Source organism: Sphaeroforma arctica (assembly GCF_001186125.1).
Source record: "Sphaeroforma arctica JP610 unplaced genomic scaffold supercont1.8803, whole genome shotgun sequence".
Lineage (NCBI taxonomy): Eukaryota > Ichthyosporea > Ichthyophonida > Sphaeroforma > Sphaeroforma arctica.
The window spans coordinates 1-1,178 of NW_014031755.1; the positions used below are offsets into that span (position 1 = coordinate 1).

At 46.2% G+C, this 1,178-nt stretch overlaps 1 protein-coding gene across 1 annotated transcript; it reads left to right on the plus strand.

Moving 5' to 3' along the window:
- Positions 1-163: 163 nt before the first annotated feature.
- SARC_16755 (hypothetical protein) lies at positions 164-409 on the plus strand (the record flags this gene model as incomplete). Its single annotated transcript, XM_014289141.1, has 1 exon — positions 164-409. A coding segment is annotated over one exon (246 nt), but the record flags the coding sequence as incomplete, so codon positions are not given.
- Positions 410-1,178: the final 769 nt, after the last annotated feature.

Sequence of the window (1,178 nt, forward strand, 5' to 3'; positions counted from 1 at the left end):
ATATATACATACATATATATATATTCATTTCCAAATAAAAATAAACTGCAATATCAACCCTATCCATGCATCCGTTTATTTAATGTATCGCTTGTACTGCCTTTTGGTCACATTCTGATCTCCCATCGCTACCAGGCGTGCGGGTGTAGTTGTATCCGAGAGTATGGTTCGCAAGAAGTTACGGGCGCACTATAACGGGCCACCCCTCGACACCCTAACCAACCAAAAGGCAAAGACACAGAGAGTGGACTGTGAGAGCTCAGGTGTCAGCAGAGTGCAAAGCAAGCACTCAGATATACCTCTGGGGGGTGTATGGAAAGAACCGTTAAGCCATTTGGTAGGTAGCGATTTGAGAACATGCATCTTGGTGTGTGCTGTGTCTGTCAGTGCGGGTGGTGGGTCGGATGGGGTGAGTCACGCATGGATGTGGAGAGAAGGTACAAAGAGGGTCTGAAAGGCGTTCACCTGCAAACCACAGCCGTATCTGTTTGTTGTATTATCGTGCTGTTTAATGTACTTAGCCGTCTAATGTACTATGCCGAGTAGATGTGGTAGGAGGCCCACGAATGGGTCGTCCATGGGGAGGGATAGCAGCCACAAGAGAATACCGGCCCAAATTCAACGTATAAGCTATCTGTCGTTTTCGGTTGTGTAGGTATTTATATATGTGTCTGACTGGGTTGCAGTGCGTCTGTACCAAGACGTACACATTGCGTACGAACGTATATGGCGGGTGTGGGTGAGAAAGCGAAGGTCAAAGTATGTTTAGATACTGAGTGTAGAGCCTTGCACGTCTGATCTCACTATGATAGACAGTACTATGGTCTCAGGGAGTGGAAGCCCTAATGACTGTTACATCGGGTGTATGCGAGCTTAGCGTATAGCTCAACGTTTTGAATATAAGAATATAAGTTTGTATACCTACAAAGAGAGTATTAGATACATCCCTCCGTATGTACAGGTGTCGATTGCACATCTTTGAGCATGCACAGAACCCTTACGAGTACACCAGTGTGTGTGTGTGTATGCCTACAAAATCTAACAGAAGAACACTCACGAGTTTATTAGTGAGGGGTGCGTATTTAGACGATACCACACATCAGAAACACACACAGAACGGGAGGGGGGGTGCAGGTGTAGTTTCAAGCACCTACGCGTGCATGTGTGTTGAAGTGGAG